This window comes from Hippichthys cyanospilos, chromosome 8 (assembly GCF_059441005.1).
Source record: "Hippichthys cyanospilos isolate Australia breed blue-spotted pipefish chromosome 8, RoL_Hcya_1.0, whole genome shotgun sequence".
Taxonomy (NCBI): domain Eukaryota; kingdom Metazoa; phylum Chordata; class Actinopteri; order Syngnathiformes; family Syngnathidae; genus Hippichthys; species Hippichthys cyanospilos.
Window position 1 is genome coordinate 13,241,750 of NC_142376.1, and position 18,479 is coordinate 13,260,228.

The 18,479-nt window shown below is 38.7% G+C and overlaps 1 protein-coding gene across 4 annotated transcripts in view; it reads right to left on the bottom strand.

The window, feature by feature from the left end:
- Positions 1-18,479, bottom strand: part of ate1 (arginyltransferase 1) — a 44,521-nt gene that overhangs the window by 2,415 nt on the left and 23,627 nt on the right. For all 4 annotated transcript variants that reach the window (XM_088421311.1, XM_088421310.1, XM_088421308.1 and 1 more), the window contains 2 exons: positions 14,993-15,092; positions 4,423-4,543 (listed from right to left, as the gene is read on the bottom strand). In XM_088421311.1, the coding sequence (XP_088277437.1) occupies positions 4,423-4,543; positions 14,993-15,092 (221 nt within the window). The remainder of the gene's footprint in view (positions 1-4,422; positions 4,544-14,992; positions 15,093-18,479) is intronic.

Below are 18,479 nucleotides of genomic sequence, written 5' to 3' on the forward strand. Positions count from 1 at the left end.
ATGATTCAGAGATTTCACAATACTGCTGGAAAAGTAATTTGCCTATTAAGGCGCCTGTTTGCACAAACTATAAATGTTGGTGTAATACCGCTTCTCCTCTTTCTCATTTTAAAAAGCATTCCAGAGTTCCATACTTCACAGTCTTCCATAACACAGTAACCACATCTTATATTTATTATAAATTTACCATTTACACAGACATCGATCTACTGTTGGTCTATGGCAAAACATTCCATTGCCATTATGTATCCCCAAGCACTTTTTCATTTGAGCAGAAATGTGAAGGCCAAATAAACATCTTGAACTCCTTCTTTGGTTCCTCGAGCCATTCCTGTGATTTTCTTGCAGCACGGTAAGACATGCTATACAACTCAAAGGTACCGCTGACATCAAGGTCAAGCCATCGCGCAGCTTGCAGCAAATTTAGGAATTTAGGAACACAGGAGGTGTTTAAACTTAATTTACATAAATGCTAGGTCACAATTACCCTAAAAAACGTAATCAAAGCATTATCATACTATTTTGTTATTGCAGCCAAGATTTGGCATAAAAAAACATTTGCCAGGAACTGTTTTTTTCTCCGTCAAGACATTTGAATATTAGACAAAAGCGCGAGCCTATAACCGCATTGGCAATAGTCATAATTATATAAAACCTTCCAAATCTATCAGAATTGGTAATTGTTTTTTCCCCGTCCCCTGTCATTTGCCTTAACATGCAACCGCAGTGTGCTGCAGAAGCCTCCTCTCTTCGTGTATCATGCACGAGTCCTCTTCGACTACAGCAGTCAATCAAATTGAATGTTCAATCATAAATAATTCAATATTCAAACATCTTGACAGAAGATTTTATGCATGTATATATTTTTTATGTTGGCTTATTTTTTAAGATTTGCTCATAAAATTCCTGAATTGACCTTCTCTTAAAAATATGGGACCATTTGATGCAAAATTTCATATTCAACAAACAATTAAGTAATGTATATCTTGATAAAAATCCAATCGAAACACAAAATGGAATGACACCAATCTTAATTTAAGAAGGACTTGATGACAAAATACTGTATTAAAAGTAAAATTAAAAGTAACTTTAAGCCTCTAAGCTACAATCTCAGATTGCCTTCTTCGGTTCATTTTAGTGACCAGCTACACTTGCGGTGTGTCCTGACACCAGTGTAAAGTATCAGTTTCTTGTGCAAACTATTTTGTGTGAACATCGCGCAGAGCTTAATGGTGTGTAGCAGCTCTTAGATAGACTATTAACCTCCACTTTAATACAGACCAAAATTCAGAGTGGAGCCATAAGGTCCTTTGCCTCCTTTCACTTGCAGCAATCCAAACATCCGCTGCAAATATAAACAACTTTCTTTCACGTCCACTCTTTCTGCGTCTCCTTATTGATGCATCATCCGCAGTTTGAGTAAATCCAGACAGCCTTTACTATCGCCTTGTGCGTCTCTCTACCGGACGTCCAGTGACATCGTGCTTTGTGGTCACATCTCTTTAGCATCCGGGTTCAAGGGTCGGGGAAAGAGGAGTGTTGAGGGTCGATCTGGAAGTGAGCGGGTCAGGGCTGGGGCTTGGGGCCTTGACACCTCGCCACACTTGTCGCTCTTTTTATGCATCTTGAACTTAAAATACTCTCAACACCGGATGTCGCTCAAAGGCACACCAGCTAGTTCTTTTGAACATGACCACTTCCTTGAACCTCTTGTTGCAAGACCGAATGTGGTTTACGTGTGAAAGGAAAAAGGCCAACATGTCGGTGTAGTATTGGGACAGTCTTTGACTGAATGAACAGGGTTCAAGACCTCATGTCAGTCAGCTTCCTTTCAGTGTGACGTGCTGTGGAGAATCCCAGAAGGACCCGTCCAGGAGCACAAGAAGGCATGGCAAAGAAGCCTAGAAAGTGAGTTATGAGTTAAGAAAAGGGTGATTACTTCAGAGGAAATTTGTAGTTGGTATTTTATTATATTTGAAATACACATTTTGTGTCACCAGTCCTGGAACTTCTCTGACACAATAGTTCTATACAATGTTACCTTCCAGCAAGAAACCCAACAGAAGACTGACTAAGGTATGGCTGCGTTAAAATGTTGCCATCATAGGATCCAGACATCCATCATCGGAATATCTTATCTACATGAAATATAGTTAATCATCGATTCGGGATTTCTTTCTGTAAAGGGTATGTTTCTACTTTCCATATACTGTATGAAGTACGTTCTTCCACAAACACGGAGGTTATGCTACTCTTTTCTGTTTGTACGTGAGCAGAGAATCTCCTGAAGATAGTAACAGCGAAAAGTATTCAATTTTGTGAATGTTATTCAAATGCCTTGCATGAAAAAATTAATGTAATTAACATAATGTAATGTTTTGAACTTGTACTTAAGATGATGCTGGTGTGTTGGTGATGAGTGGACAGACCTTTTTAGTTCTTTTATTTTTGTACGTTTTTATTTTACCTTTCTATTGATCTAGGCATGATTTCCAAGTCCACGGGAGCAATAATATTTTGGATTATCTTGTTATGCAAAGTGCTTCCAATGTGATGTCATTCAGTAACTCGCTAAAGTGCTAACATCAGCACAAAGTGGTTACGTATGTTTTTTATGTGTTAGCCGACAATGTGAATTTTAGTTAGTTAGTTCTACGCTTTGAACTGTTGGTGGGAAGTGTGGATGAAGCATTTAAGATGAAAAGTGCAAGATCACAGTAAACATCAGTGCAAATAACTATTGTCTCTCCATTGTGCACAAGCCGGCATAATAATACAGTTCAAAAATAAAATCAAAAACTGTTAAAAAAAAAAAATAGGCATCGAGGGTAGTGATAACATTACATTTAAAGTCCTGTTTGAGCAAGCACTGCTGTCTCATGAGCCAACAATGTTGCCTTTTATCCTGATTTTTCTTTTGTAACTAGGGACAATATTTTTCTGCGCGCACAAGAGAGAAAAATAGAATGAGGAGACTGACGGGTACTGACAGGTATTCCTATTGTTGATCTATGTAGTAGGAAGACGGCAAAAAACAGTACGAAACGCTCACATTCAAATCAGGAACCACCAGAAAGGTAATGATCTTGAAAATGTCAAGTCAAAGTTTGTGCATGTCACATGCATGGTCAGTACACAGTTTACTTTAATGGGTTGACCCCTTAGAAACATTGTTTTGCTGCGTTTATTCAGCAGAATGGACAATGACCCTGGCTTTTTTCACTCTCAAATAAACAATGCCAGTAAATGCGTGAGATAGTTCGTATGTGTTGTGCAGAATGAGTAAATACTGTCGATACACTTGTGAGAGGCCACGTCTTCGGGCATGTAAAGTGAAAACTAATGTGATCGATGCGGGCCTGCTTTGGACGGTTACTTAAACATTAGATTAGCTCTCTTTACATGTTCCTTTTTATTTCTGCACGGCCTGGACTTATACACGTTGGTTGGAAAAGGCCTATTCCCACAAATTCGGTGACGACATGACATGTCTTTAAATCACTGCATAGGTCGTGGACATAAGCCTAAATTATGTGCTATGCTGTTATTATGACACTTGGGAGGGCCATTTTGGTCACATCACTGGGCGTATTTCTGGAAAACTGGTCCGAATCCTCCACACCAGCAGATGCCCAGGCCCACAAGCTTGGCAACAACGCTGCCTGAGAGCAAAATATCCAGACGACTAGCACTGAAACATGTTGACAGTGAGTTTGGACAGTTAGGCCCGAAATAATGTCCGTGTCCAGCCAAGATCAACAGACCATGGAGGAATGGAGGCACCACAAACATAAACTTGTCATAGCAAATATAAACTCTGACCATGACACATCATCGGTGTTTGTGTCTACTGATGGATTAAGACTATTAATGAAAAGAAAATGTCTAACATGACTATCTGGCTGACAAGTAACTGAAAGTAATGTTAACGGCAAGAAACTAATTGTTTTTTTTTTTGTTTTTTTTTTTTAATGCTTTTTAATCTTCAAACCACTCACATCCAAAACCAGGTGATGTTTAATTAGACTTGGCATATACCAATGAGGCAACCAATGCCTAAAAGTACAGTCATAGGACAGGAAGCATCTTGAGCAGTGGAAGGAGGGAACTATTGAAACTACTGCTAAATAGAAGGATTTCAAAGTATGACATCACTCTCAAGACAATATTAGGTTGTCTCTCACATTTATAAATTCCCATTTGCCTCTATTTACCTGTCAGTATAGATCTATTTTCAGAGAACCTCTCTCCTTCCTTGCAGCTCCAGTATAAAGAATCACCCCCACTCTCTTTCTGTCCCCATTCCTTCCTCTCCTTAGTTACTCCTCGAATGCTGTGTCCCAATATTTTAAATGATTGGGGGAGGGGGTTACTCAACAACTTCAAGGGCTAACATAAAAAGACACAGGTGAGTTGTTCTACCTTTATTAGGATCTGGGTTGAATCGGGCATATCGGGAAATTTCCAGGTGTGGGAGGCATTGTTCGATTGGTACCCAGGAGAAGGTTTCTGGGCAGAGCAGGTCTGAAGGCTGGTACTGTCCCTATAATAGTAAGAAAGAAAGCACAGATTATCTTGAGAGGGCTAATCTATGGTATATGCCTCTTTCTTAATGAAGATACGTACATACATAGGCCAAATAGCTGGTACTGTTCTTTTTAGAGAAATACACCCCCAAACAAATGGTCATAGAAGTATTTTGAGATTGGAAAACGATATCATAAAACGTGCTGGTTTAATACATTCATATTACTAAAACAGTATTAAGTGAAAATCTTTTGTGCCATGCACATTTTCTGTATGTACCAAATGGCGCAATATATTCTTAAAACATAACAGAACATCTACCACACTTAAAAATAGGTATAGCATTATTTTCTTTGCATGATGTTTGTGTGATTAATCTTTGAGCAGAAGTGACTTGCAAAAAAGCTCAAGTTCTATCTCATTCGTCCAAATAACATTCTCTCAAGTGTTGCAGTTTGTCAATGTGCTTTCGGCAAATTACGGTCTTCAATGACAACATTTCTGAGAATGAACATTTATTTAAACATTGATATACGTCATCTTTTTGCTCTCCTTAATTATTTTTCGGTTTTAGAACACAGTTGTTTTTGACTGAATTATTTTCAGAGTTTAGAATTGGAAATAATAATTAATAACAGACAAACCTAAAAGACTATTGTTCTTTGTCTATATGAATTTTTTAATACAATCATGAGCACACTAATGACTTTATTAATTTTTGAAGGGTCTTGTATGACGACAGCATTTGTAACCTGCGATCCTCGTAAAAAACTATTAAAAAAGATTTTCAGGTCAAAGGTGAAAAAAGTTTTAAAATGACTCCCACAAAACAGTGATTTCCCATCAGGGTTGAGCACAGGATCAGACTCTTCTTTGCTTAAACCGTGATGCCTTTGTCTCGGCTCATAAGTTGTTTGCAAAATAAAAGCAGGAACAAGCCGACCGCACGTTGTGATGAGTTCTTGTAAATTTTGTATGACCCTGAATTTAACTTAAGATTTTGGAGTGTTGACCAACCTGAACAAAAACAGCTGTTGAGCAAACACACAATAATGAGAAAAAGAGGAGAGACGATTGTTAAGGACTTGTGTCCTGACATTTGGCTTCATAGAGACAAAATGGTGCTAAAAAGAAAAAGGCACCCACAACAAAGATCCGATTCACAGTTCTACAATCAAGTGACAAAATATATGGTGAAACATGTCCACGGTTTTGACTTCTTCAAAAGGAAACCAAATGAGCAAACGTATGCAATCACACATGAAGAACAAACATGTGAGCATAAAACAGATACTAGCATGCTTAAAGTGCTTGTGCTAACAGACGGCATTTAGGTGGAATTTTCTGCAACTTCAGTCGTAACGGACACACACATGGACCTGATGCTCTCCATGTCCCAACAGCTTAGAGCCTTTTTCAACTGTCAGCACAGGTGACTTGACACTCACACACTCTAGCTCACCTGTATAGACTCCTTCAACACTGCTGGAAAACACTTCTAAATAGACATGCATACACACACCTGCTTGGCTGAAAAGCACACTTATTTCCCTCTTTGCAGGCCTCTGCAGCTCAGCTCAAAGAGAAATCATTGCAGGGTGTAATGAGGGAGATGAGAGACATTTCTCCAATTAGATTTCTTTCCATGCTGGTCATGTTTACGCTCTAACAGGACAAAGATATATATTTATGAATGTTCTTCAAAAGGAAGTCCAAACACAAGCCAGAGTAAACACTAATAATGTTTCTACTCTTCTCTATGACACAGGCCAACTAATGTATGGATGTGAGGCAAAAGGAAAAGGGTGCAAAAAAAAAAATAAAAAATCCATTCACAAAATTGCGATTCTCATGTGGTGCAAAATGTTACAGATAGCAGAGTCCAGGTACGCTACACCATGCCACTTAAAGACACTGAAAGAAAATTCGCCAGTGCCTTGACCGAAACAAGCAGAGTGGCTATCACGATGCATTGACATTGATAGCAACGCAGTATTGCCACCTTTTGCAAAACTCTTGCGACTAAGATCGCCACATGGCCGCGAATGTAAATGCATTGCGGCCCAGTGTGCGAATGTAAAAGCGGAGTAGATTGTGTGTCTCTACAACCTTCTTTTCTTTCCACCAATCATTTCACAATGATAAAGGCATGCACTATTCATGGCTGCAGCAATAGGGCAAACAAGGACATGAAAAGAAACTTATTTGGGGTACCTCTAGTTAGACATCACCAACATGAATAAACAAAGAAACGTAAGGGCCGAAGAAGAAATACATGGACTGTAAAAATTAATCGGAAATATTTACAAACGACAAAATACACCCAAGTATGTTAAGTTTTGTAGAAGCGAAGTGGCCCTCCTTAAAGTCTCTAGTTTCCACTCATGTAGGCCAAAAGTTGAAATTACAGTCAAAGTATATGTAAAAAGTTGGTTGGTCTTTGGCCAACTAATAGGTAACAAAGTAAATGAAGGTGTGAATACAGGGATGACTATTAATGATTACCTCAGAACATACTGTATGTAAATGTCATAAAATATGGACACTGGCAAAAGTTTGTAATAATATCTATTCCCTTATTCTAATAAAGTACCGCTCCAGGACAGTTGAGAGCTATACCATCCACATACATTTCCTCTAAGGAAACAAAGCTAGAAAAAGATGAGCATAACATTTTCAATACCAAAATAAAATTCGGTCTAAAGTTGTGAATATGATGAGGAGCAATACAGAGATTGTGTATGCATGTCAGATCTTTGATGACTTTAGCAGTCAACGGCAGTGAATGAGTTATATAGAGTCCTATTTCTAACCATAATGTGAATGCAGGAAATAATGACGTGTTAGGGTAAGCTTAAACCTAAATTGCACTGCACGAACATGCTTCACAACAACAGTAATCTTCCAAAGTATGAGACACCGATACCCCAAACTGCTCCAAGGGCATTTAGGAAACCCCCCTGATCCAATGGGTGCCACTAACAGTGTGTGTCTCTTACAGTAAATGTTCACTGCTATGTGTGAAATGTTGAGGTCAGATTTCGTGCACACGACCAACAAATAAAAATAATCATCGTCTTTATCTACTTTGTTACATTAATGCATCAATGTGAATGCAAAACAACAATGAAGGACAAAGGGGAATTTTGTGTGGTACTTTTGTAAATATCTGTATCATAAAGTAAAAGCCCATGGTAATTTTGGTGAGAAGGGACCTTAATAATGATGGGGCAAGATCCAATCAGTCACCATGCTGTTTTGTTTTCCCCTCTTCATTCCATCCTTGCATGTCTAGACAAAGATGGACATAATGCTGGTGACAAGCAACCTTTCAAAGATTGTTTGAAGGAAAAGAAAATAGGATCATGAATGAAAGAAGCAGAAAAAGGCATGCATATAACTCAGACAAGGATGGATTTGAGGACAGTCTGAGAGTGAGCAAAGACTGTCCAGTGATGAAAGGATGTTAGAACTTCTCAAGGTTTGAAAACTCAAGAGGTTGACAGGAGGTGAGGCAAAAGGTAACAAGAGAAAAAAAAAAGGTAGGAAAGCTGATAAGGTCACATCGGGGCGAGTGAATTAACCAAACTTTGTAATAGTTATGCTTCATTGTATATTTGTCAATTTATTTCTCTCCATCTAAATATCATTGTTAGTTCAACACTGAATTCATCCCAACTGCAGTCATTAAGAGAAACATATTCAAACAAGGCCTACACAATAGTGGAAAAAATGCTGACAGGATGAACTCTTCTGCCAATAGAGAGATAAATCAACCTCACAAATGTCACTCAAAAGCTCTGTTCTTTTCAGGCATTCTGCAATTGATGCTGACCTTGTTTTCCTGCACACCTCAAGATATGAGCATTGCCTCAGCCCAATAGAGATCATTTATGAGAATGCCAATTAATCACACACTAATCTAGTGCACTTTACAAAGAACAAGGAATCCTTGTGAAAACCTAGACATCTATTTGCTTCTTCTCCAGTTACAGGCTAGTATGAGAAAACAATTTGGATTACAGTCAAAATAAACAATCTTTATTTAATAACATTGAGAAACTGGAAGAACACATTCTTGAAACTAATACAACCTAATAGCACAGACAGTCGGGATCTATAACCTGTCATCGTCTCCTCTTTCCATCAGCCTCCATCAACCTTAGCAATAGTTGAGTCCTCTCCGATTCGCACAAGTAACATGACTGATATTTAAGTAAATTATTATTTGAGAGGTATGAGGTAATATTTTTCAGAGCATTTAATGGATAAAGGACCATTTCAGTGTGAGAATCTGAGAGTTATTGTCTGAAGTTGCAAGCTAAAAGAAAGACGAGAAGACTGAATTTAGTGTCTGTGGTGCGAGGGTTTTTTTTTTTTCCTTTTTGCAACATCCACATCTGCTGCTTATTTCCTGTTGGTATCATTCGTTAAGTTTTCCCTTTACTGAACCTCCAATTTAGGCTTCTCATTCCCTGCAAGTGTGTATAAGCTACGTAATGTGGATATTACAGTAAGAAACATAAATGCACCAAATGTACATTAAAACAGTAGTTTTAGAAAGCGTATGGTAGAATGTTTAAAACAAAAAAAGGGGGGTGGGGGTTGTATTTGAGTTTGGTCATGCGTAGAAATAACATAAACAAGCGCTTGTGACCCAACAGTACAATATGGCATTTTTGTCAAACGTGAAGGTCATCTGTAGTAAGTTATTCAGTTGGTTTTCACTCAGGCCATAAAAGAAAAATAATTTTCATACAAAGAGGTCTAGTGTGACCCATAGCCCTGCAGACTTAATCTAGCCTGGTGGGGTTGTGCCCTGACCTAGGGTCAGATCCAGCAAATGTCACTCAAAAAAAAAAAGTAAAAACAATAAACATAGGCCATGATCCTTCCATCTGCTCTCCATCTCAAACATACAACATTCACAATACTCCCATTTTAAAGGTTGTTGAAATGTACACATTGTGGCCACACCAAGGATCATTGCTGATGGAAACATGTAAACAGCACAATGCACAAACATACATATGCTGCTAGACAAATAACACTAAGCACCAAGCAGCCTGGACACGAGGATAGCACCACTGAAAGACATGTCCAAACAAGACATGCCTCTGAATAGGGACCTACACAAACCCACTCTCTCACTCTCACTGCAGTCCGCAACAATGTGTGTATTTATGTAGTGGTGGAGGTCCTTTTACAAATGTCCCGAACATGTCTGGAGTCTACGTTTTGGAGGAGATTTATACTAGAGCCAGTAGTTTAAACACACAATGCCCGCCAAGGCTGTTTCACCCTAGTCAACGTATAACCGCAGTACAGCCTTCAAATAAAGTATCCAGGCTGTGGGCCCCAAGACAGCCCTCATAATCCCAACACCAACCCACTCAACCCCTTGCTCAGCCTCGCCCAGAAATGCGTCATGGCTGCATGGATGACAGGTTAATGAGGAGAAAATATTTTTATAAGATCACATTTCAAGTGGCTCCTGAGAACCAATGCTATAGCTTTTATGGGTATCACTTCACAGCTTTGGCACCTTTATCTCTTTATCACGTTTGGTCTTTACACGCATGCAAGCCTGACTCACACTCAACAACTTTATTTAGAAAGCACTTTAAAACCAGTGCCGCAACCTGGATTTAACAATAGTACTAATTTACCAGTCCAATTTAAAGCCACTGTCTATGTTGAAACCAAAGTTTAAGACTCTTGGCTTTAGTCCAAATGCCAAAGGGCTTAGGCCAACAGGTGGGATGTACAAGGGCCATTGGGACCAAACACCATAACTTTTCTTTTTGGTGAAATTCTGTGACACCCAAGCTTTGATGTCCTCTAGACAGGGAAAAAGTGACCTTCAGGTGAGAGGATCTTTTTGCTTAGTGGGACATAAGAGCTGTCATTCACATTGCAGTGGAAGAAAACCTTTATTTATTTATTTTTAAGGATGGAACCTAAGGGTAGCAAACAAAGTCAGAACAGCAGAACCCTGTGCAACACCATACAATATAGGGGCTGAGCAGGACTCGAGCAATCAAGGTTAACACAAATAAGATCTAAACCTTTTTAGATCGGCATCATTAATACTTGTAGACAAGCCCACAATACTGTGGTCCACTGTATCGAATCAAATACACCCATTCCAGCAAAAAAGTGGAGCTACAACCAATTTTAGTTATACAAGTCCACCTCATGCATCCGATCTAGCTCACCCAGCAACACAAAAATAATTTTTTAATTGCAATTCAGGAGTGATTTTAAAAATACCTTAACAAATATTGACCAGTTTTTTCAGACGAAATGAAACAGCTGGAGCAGTTTTAAAAAATAAATACTGGCAAAGGTAATGGCAAGGCAAACACCTCAGGCTGGCAGCTAAAGGACTCTGGATCTGCTCAGCATGACACCATCTCTAAACTCTCACTTTCAGCCCTGTGACCTTCGAACCACCCCCTTGCTTGCACCACGCAACCACTCACACCCCACAACTGCATCATTCAATCCACAATGCAACGGAATCTCCCCTGACCTGACCCTTTGAACCTTGCTCTGTCAGACGCTCACCCTGTCAGTACTACTCCCAGGGGTGCCAAGTGCTGGTTGCCACAAGACCAGGTTGTAGTCTGTTAGTGATTTGTTAGATACACAACTACGACAAGGTAAGAAAAAAAGTGTTGATCGGGCAGAAAAAAAGGAGAAAAAAGAATGGTAATGGTAAAAAAATATTTAAACAAATGTCTGTTGAGTAGGTACACCATTGGTGGTCCCCTATGGAGCTGAATCAAACAGTTGGAAATTTTGCCACGGAGGCAGGGCAGAGAGTGAAATGAATACGTTTTACCAGAGGACAAGTTGAAAATGGAGCTGAGAGGGATTTCTAAAGATTAAAACAAATGTAGTATGTTTAAATTAAAATAATCTCAAATATAATCTCAAATCTGGATATGGGATCTAAAGTACAACATTAAACACAACATAGAAACACCTTAGACTAATTCAGAATGGCACAAAAGTGATCCAAACAGCTGAAAAAAAACAAGTGGAAAAACAATATCCTCACTTTTGCTGAAATACAGTGCAAACAATTATTCAATAAATCCCAGAAAAGACTCAAGGAAATCTGCTGACATGCTTAGTTCTGAATTAGGCCATACTTGATGTCATTGGTTTGCTTGCTTCCTATATCACCACAAATAAGATACCAGTTTATTGTTGTTGTTTTTAAACAATAGTGACTGTGTCTAGACCTGTATGACCTGAGAAGTATATGACACCATTTAGAATGTATGTAGGTCTTTTGTAGTCAAAGAGAAAGACCAAAACAAAATGAAAATGTGCTTGCGACCAAAAAAAAAAAAGGCTAAGGGGGGCATCTGTGGAAAGTCCACAACTAGACATCTCATACTCAGTCACTGTCATTCTTAATCTGCCTAGATGTACAAGTGACACTGAGAATGTGAGGTCACATTCCCATACACATAACATACTGCAGAAGGGGCCCCTTGGGCGAAAAAAATGCATTCAGCCTGCTACCTGAGATGTTTTGCAAGTTATAACCCGCAACTCTGGACCATAGGCAGGTAGAGCGTGAACTACAGATGTCACTGTATCTGAAAAAAGGGAAGATCTTTATTATTCAAATAGGCTTACAGGTAAATCTTCAGAGGGTGCCACAAATTGATAACAGCCTGTCTTATTTTTGGAGCAGTTTACATTAAACTGATTTTAACCAATGACAGAACGCAGATTTAAACTTAAAAAAAAACAAAAAAAACTAGAGATTGTGGACAACATTTATTGCGGGTTCAAATTTGGTAACTTATGTTTAATGCAGATTGGAAGACGTGCTAGGTGTTCCCAGAGGCGTAATTCCATACATAGGAAAGCGTGGTTGCATGACTGCGGCGTGGCTGAGTTGTTTGGAGTGAAAATTGTGGTCTTTTGCCCAATTTGATCAAGAAAGGCTGAATTTAACTTTTGGCAGCAACGTCAGCTTAGCAAGTTCTCTCACCTCACTTCGTCACATTGCCAACAATATGTGGTTGCAGTAGACACTGACTGTGCAAGTAAACGTGCAGTAATAGAGGAGTAGTTAATCATTGGCGTTTGTGACTACCCACAGATGTACGAGGCGTACCAGGACAGAGCCAGAAAATAGATGGTTTGGAGCAAGACAAGCACAGAGTCTGATAAGTTTGTTAACCTGTTGAAGTGGGAAGCAAGCTAGCTGCTGCATCACAATATTTCAATTTCGATCTGAATGCGGCATGAGAGAGAAGGAACCGTATTTGACATAAAAAAAAGTACTTCAAATCAATACATCTGAAGTGTGGTTCATTCAGATGGCATTTTTTAGGGGGGGGTCAGAGGGCCTGAGACCTTTGGGCTCATTTAGCGTCCAACAGCTTCACCTTCTGCTCCCCACAGCTCAACATCAGAAGGCCAGGGTGTGCCAAAGGGACAACGACAAGAGCCAGGGGCAGGATGTCACATCCGTCCACAAAACCACCAGCCAAACCAGGAAGGCCCTGTGGGACACGCAGTCTCGGATTTGACAACAAAGGAGATGCTCTGACACAGGCCAGGCAACCTCCTCTTCTGGGCTGGCCTCCAAATCTTGTGTAACCCTGATCTTGGGTGCGAGCACTACTCGGATTCGTTTTCAACACATGCCGCGCTGGTCAGTTCTTGGCTAAATAGAACATCTATTTTGTTTCTTTGTCAAATTAATGTTGACATGCAAACAAAAAGAAAATAATTCACGTGTTAGTTGATCGGTCTTTAAAGAGTCACACTTCTCTCACACTTTATGGCAAGTTGAACTTTAAAAAGCACATCAATATGGACCATAAAAGAGTATTAAACTGAAAATGACAGAACGCTTTGAGAAACAGCTTGAAAATAATTTGTTGCAGTCCGTCTGTGATCGCAACATAATTTTACTATAATTTCCTACAGTTCTGAGTGTACCACATTAGAGGTCCCAGGAAAATGTGACCAAGGGAGAAGTGAATGTTGTTGAGGTAAAAAAAAAACAAAAAAAAAAACGAGTGGTATTGAAGAGCTTTGAGTGGAGTCCAACAGGGTTCAATTGCTGGTCCTTTGATGGGTAGAGGTAAACAACAAGAATGAGATCCAGAAATGAGTAAACCTCCAATACAATGATGCTGGATTTTAGGGGCACTCCATCTTGAACAACTTCACAGTATGTGTGCGCATTAATGAAGTGCTTAGGCTCATATGCAAATGGAGGGAGAGACATTGTGTGGTGCACGCAGCGCAAGCCGTGTGTGATGGGTTAGGGTTTCTGAGGCAATGTAAGAGCCCAAGGTGGGAACTCGGCAACCTTCTAACCCTTGTTCAGTGTTTCCCCCCAAGGGGATAAAAAGGAAGAAATGTGGAGGTTCTGAGCATGATGCTGAAGTTGCAAAAACACAAAAACAGAAATACGGTTTAATTCCAACACAGGTACTGTGGAAACGGTAGTTTCAGACAAAACATGACTAGGAATAAGATAAGACTGAATTTGATCAAATTGATCAATATTTCAATTTAACTTCACAAATGACTTTAATTTCAATTGCTCCGGTCAATACAGTAGTTTTCCACTTTTGCAATTGTTTTGCATTGTCTGTCGTTTTCCTGAGATTTGTTTTAATGATTTTAATAGATTTGACTAAGAAAAGTGGATCTGTGTTCAGTCTATCTTCACCTTTGGATGATCTATCTGCAATTCACTTGTATGCAGTGATAATGCAAATAGCACGAGTGTGACTGCTCATTTTATTGCTAGAAGAATGTTTGCTGGGGCATCAGTTCCTTATTTGCGGTGTTTACTTTGTGCTGTAAAGTAACTTAATTATAATATGAAGTAATGTTAGTAAACTGCTGGATCCATTGTTTCTATTTCAATTTGATTAGTTTTACCTGACTAAACTTTCACTTAATGGCCAGTTCTTGAATGATCCAAGATAATTTTACCTGTGCAGCTTTGTCAGTTTTATGCATGGCAAAGACCATTAAGCAATCTCCCTAAAACGGCAAAATGCTTGACAAATTTTATGTCGATATTTTCATTATTATTCTATACACAGAATACAAACAAGTATGTGCAGTAACTAAACTGAGTTATTTAATTAGATATATTGCACCATTTTGTGATGAGATATCAGTATTTTTATAAACTAGCTTCAATCAATCAATCAATCAAATTTTATTTGTATAGCCCTAAATCACCGAAGTCTCAAAGGGCTTCACAGATGAAAAGAGGTCATGTGGAGACCTCCTTCAAAATTAACATAACAGTGGTACCACCACGCACATGCATATTTCATTTCATACTTTAAAACATTTATGGAAAAAAATGTATAATGTGTCATTTCAAAATATTTGTTTAAAATTTGTGTAAAAAATATACTCCAAAGAACAATGTGTTTATGAGAGGTAAAAACAGCAATACCTTATATCGCATCTTAGGACAGGAGTGAATGTAAAAGCCCAGGTAGTAGTGCGACAGCTTTGGGGACTGCTTCTGTAGCTGCCTTGTGAAAGCAATCTCCCTAAAATGGGGAAAACCAAAACAAAACAGGATAACATTTTTAGACCATTGGACATTTTAGTTTCTGAGTATAATGTAAACTATAGTTTGTTCGACTAATCTATAATGGCATATTATTTTACCTTACAGTTTTCAAATATACAGGATTACTGTGCTTTAATTGGCCAAGTAATTGGTGACTGAAATACCGATTAGACTGCTTAGCAAAAAAAATGCTGGAAGACCGGCTAATGTGATCCACATGTAAGATTTTCAAAGCCAAACAGAATTTATATGACCCTGCCAATGAATACATTCAAGGCTAAAATATGTCACACATGAATAAATGTCAAAAACAAATTTGTTGAATTTGAATGTCATAGTTTTTTGAAGATGTGATTTTTGAAGATGTGATTTAGATGTGATCCAGATAAAAAGACCTGTGCATGCAAAAAAGAATAAAGATCACTGAGAAAATTACGCCAACAAATTACACAAACATCAATTTCTCGGTGCAACCTTTCAAGCAGCAAATAATGCAGATATGAGGTAATAAATGTGTCTTACTAATGTCCTTGCAAAACAGTTAAAACCAGAACCCAAGCTGAGGAAGTAAACACCCAAACTTAGAGGCAGCTTTTCTTGTCTCATTTCATTAGACAAAAACAATGACCTTCTCTCTATATAAGCACTGAGGCGTTAAGCACAAAAGCAGGTGGTAAAAAAAGATTTAGAACACTGAAGATTTATTCAGCTTCTTCAAATACAGTAAATGTCTTGCCTTCTTTATTTCCCCCAGCGGTTTCTTCCTAATTGCATCCTTTTACTAACTCTCCATTTCTCCTTCCATCTGCCATTTCCTTCGCCATTCCATAACTAAATTCCACCTTCTTTTGTTTCACCTTTCCTTCTACCACCTTTCATTCACCCAAATAAAGAGGGAGAACTCTTTTAATACTTTTGAGTGAGAGAAAGAGGCCTAAAGGTAAAATAGATGCTCTGAAAAATAAGACATGTGACAAAGCAGGCCAGGGAAACTGGAAAATGGGGGAGAAAGAAGGGGAGAGAGAGCAAGAGGAGAATATAAAAGAGCATGTTGGAGAAAGCGAAAAGAAGGCTGAGGAGAGGCAGCTACAGCGAGGTGCTAGAAGGTCACCCACTTGCTGCCAGGTTCCTGGGTTCCCATCCCCTCATCACAAAAGGCCTGAATTGAGTGAGGGGGAGCGGGGTTTGTCGAGAAAAGCGAGGGGTCCATTCACAAAAACCCCTGAAGACCCCCCCGTCTTTCTCTTGAACCCTTCACACCCCCAATCGCACCCCAATGGCAGCAGCTTGAGTTTACTATTATCCCCTCTTCAGCCATCTGACACTCCAGCACAAGCCAATTATCAAGCCCTGATGAGTGCGCACACACGAACAAACACACACGCAGGGGGTGCAGCCTGGTATGACCAAAGGAAGCATTTTTCAAAAACAACCAAGTGTGTTAATTAGATGGGTAGGATGGTTTGTAAACCGAAGTAATGACCAGACTGTGTATGAATCTACAGCATTTTAGAAAGGGTGCCATGAAAAGCAATTGAAAAGCACCTTGAGTGGTGTTTTTGGAATGTCACAATGGGGAAAAATAAATGACAGCACAAAAAAAAAATGATGATCTTTGCTCAACCTAGACCCAGATTTGCTTCGTTGCTTTGAATTCTGGGTTTGTTTAGTAAAACTCAAAGATTCTAAAAACAGGTAACAGGTGGCTAAACGGATGCCCTTTAGTGGAGTATTTAGTTGTTTTTTTTCAGCAATATACTGGTATATAGTGTGTAAATCACTTATATTACTCATAGTAAAGAAAATTTCAGACCAATGAAACGGAACAGCATAATTTGACAAACAAATCAATTTATGGGAAAGCAATGTCACCATGGTGAAGCATGTTTGCCACAGCAGTACATACAAGACAAGTTCATCTTCAGCTAGAATAAGCAAATTAAGATAATAGGACTTAAAGCTTGAAAAAATATAGTTTACTTTGATTCAAAACTGTCCAATAATAACAGGGAATTGAACCATTAGCATTTCATTGGTGCAAAAAACAAACAAACAAACAAACAAAAACAAAAACTATTAGAATAGTCCAGTGACTAGCCAGTATCTAAATGCTACACCTAAATTAAATTTAAAATGTGTGGCAGGTATACACTCTTGCAGTCTGATGAATTTGGAATGAAAACAATTGTGGCAATTAAAGAAGCAGAATAATGTTTAAAAATTAAAAAATGAATTACTGGATTGTCCTTTATTCTACACTGCTTCAAGTACCTACTAAGTCTCATGGAAGAACATACTCAACACCACCCTCCTTAGTTTGCACATGTGAATTACACTTATATGCAACTGAACAGTTAAATGACCCGTTCACTTGTACTCATTGGAAATGCAAAATAGCTTGGAAGCGATCAGTTGTCTCATTCTGACAACATGATCTCAGCAATCTTGTACAACATTGGTATGTGATGTACAGTATACATGTACAATATATCAGTGGTGGTCCGTAACTTTCACACGTACGCCTTCTTTGAATCTTCTGTGACGTCAGACACTCGAATGCGCACACATATGCATTACTGGGCTACACGGGCTATTCTGGCTATGTCTTCCAAGACCCAATCACTTTGTCTAACTCTTGAATGAAACTTGGGATAAAAACATGAGTGGTGGGAAGCAGTGCACTTTGAATCACCAAAGTATCCCCTCAATATGAGCAGCGCCCACCTGTCTAGACAGGTCTCACATTTTTGTGGATTGCACACACAAAATCACCTATAAAGGCATACTGGTCACCATCATCAATTTGAAAACGTTTTCCCCATTTAATTGAGGTACACTTTACTGGAATTGCCATAAATGTGCCAGCAGCGTGTGCAGCATATGCACGCATCCTGTATGTGCGCTCTAATATCGTTTCGACAGAAACATCTGTCACCATCTAAACCACAGTTTGAAAACTGCATCTGCTAATCAATTAAGATAAATTACAGATAGAAACTAGATATAACCTATTGTGTTTTTTTAAAGCAGATAAGATAAATAGTATATTTTAAGGAATTGAAACACCCAAACTTTAAAGCAGCTATGACAGTGATTCTTAGGAGTATTTTTTTAAGAAATTGAAACATCCATTCTTTGTTGTAAAAGTTCAAGGAGTTACCAGGATCCTCAGTATGTCTGAAAAAGCAAAATGAAAACTTACTAAGTAGAAGCCTCTGTTTAGTTTCCTACAGTAAATGAAGTTCAATAAATTTTCAAAATAACAAAAATGCTCAAATTTCACTTGGTTTTCAAACAAATTTCAAATAAAAAGTGCAGTTCCACAGGGTCAGCAGAATGTCCATTTACTTGTGACGTTTTCTAG